Source organism: Eimeria mitis, genomic scaffold (genome assembly GCF_000499745.2).
Source record: "Eimeria mitis Houghton genomic scaffold, Emh_scaff2596, whole genome shotgun sequence".
NCBI lineage: Eukaryota > Apicomplexa > Conoidasida > Eucoccidiorida > Eimeriidae > Eimeria > Eimeria mitis.
The window spans coordinates 7278-8615 of record NW_013570936.1 but is presented as its reverse complement, the minus strand read 5'-3'; the positions used below and the strand labels follow the sequence as shown (position 1 = coordinate 8615).

Below are 1338 nucleotides of genomic sequence, written 5' to 3'. Positions count from 1 at the left end.
TTAAAATATAATAAATAAAATAAGTTATGTTAAATTAATTAATTAAATGAAATTAATTAATAAATTAGAAAAATAAAAAAAATAAAAATAAAAAAAAAATAAAAATAAAAATAAAAATAAAAATAAAAAATAAGTAAATTAAATAGAAATAATATTAAACAAGATAAACACAAAATGAAAAGAATATGAAAAATAAAATAAAATAAAATAAAATAAAATAAAAAAATAAAATAAAATAAGGAAGACACAAACACCACCATAATAATAAAACTAATAAATATAAAAATAAAAATAAAAATAAATATAAAAATAAAAATAAAAATAAAAATAAAAATAAAAAATATAATAATAGATAAAATAATATGATAACAATAAATACTAAAAATAAAAAATAATAAAAAGACAACAACTGAAACAACACCAACAACAAAGAAAAATAAAAAAAATAAAAAATAAAAAAACAAAAAAAAAAATAAAAAAAAATAAAAAAAGAATAAGCAAACTAAAGAAACAAAACAAAAAAAAAATAAAAAAAAATAAAAAAATAAAAAAATAAAATAAAAAATAAAAAAAAATAAAAAAGAAGAACCTTCTATATATTTATCTTCGATTTGTTTATAAGTGGTGCCGCTCAATTCTTTTTTTATTTTTTGTTTTATTTCTTCATTTATTTTTGCTTCTCCTTTTGTCTCTGCTATTTTTTGTTTTTTTTCTGTTGCTGCTGCTGCAGCAGAGTTTAATATAAACTCCACTGTTGCTGCTGCCACCTGCTGCTGCAGCTGCTCCTGCTGCTGCTGCTGCTGCTGCTGCTGTTGCTGCTGCTGCTGATGTTGTTTTGCTGCTGCTGCTGCGATGCTGCTCTGCTGCACTAGCGCAGCTATCCCTTGCTGCAGCGTCTGCTGCTGCTGCTGCTGCAGTGCATGCACAGTTTGCTGCTGCAGCTCTAGCTGCTGCTGCTGCCTTTTTACATCTATACTGGATCGTATCTGCTGCAGCAGCAGCTGCCCCTTATCAAAAGCAGCATTCAGCTGCTCTTGCTGCTGCTGCTCCTGCTGCAGTGCTGCTGTCAGTTGCTGCTGCTGCTGCCGCAGCTGCTGCTGCCGCTCACCACTTGCTGATGCTGCTGCAGCAGCAACTGCTGCCTCAGCCTCCTCCACACGCTGCTGCTGCTCTTCTATTGATGCAGCAATCCTGCAACACAAACAGCAGCAGCAGCAGCAGCAGCAGCAGCAGCAGCAGCAGCAGCAGCATTAGTACTAGCTGGTTGTATGGGTGTGTATGCAGCTGACACAGTTTGCTGCAGGACATCTTCATCCTGCTGCTGCTGCTGCTGTTGCT

At 32.5% G+C, this 1338-nt stretch overlaps 1 protein-coding gene across 1 annotated transcript in view; it reads right to left on the bottom strand.

The window, feature by feature from the left end:
- Positions 1-694: 694 nt before the first annotated feature.
- EMH_0056070 (DNA repair protein RAD50, putative) overlaps positions 695-1338 on the bottom strand; it is a gene marked incomplete at both ends in the record, with an annotated part of 7843 nt that continues 7199 nt past the window's right edge. Inside the window, 2 exons of the mRNA XM_013497306.1 lie at positions 695-724; positions 768-1191. Of these exons, the coding sequence (XP_013352760.1) occupies positions 695-724; positions 768-1191 (454 nt within the window). The remainder of the gene's footprint in view (positions 725-767; positions 1192-1338) is intronic.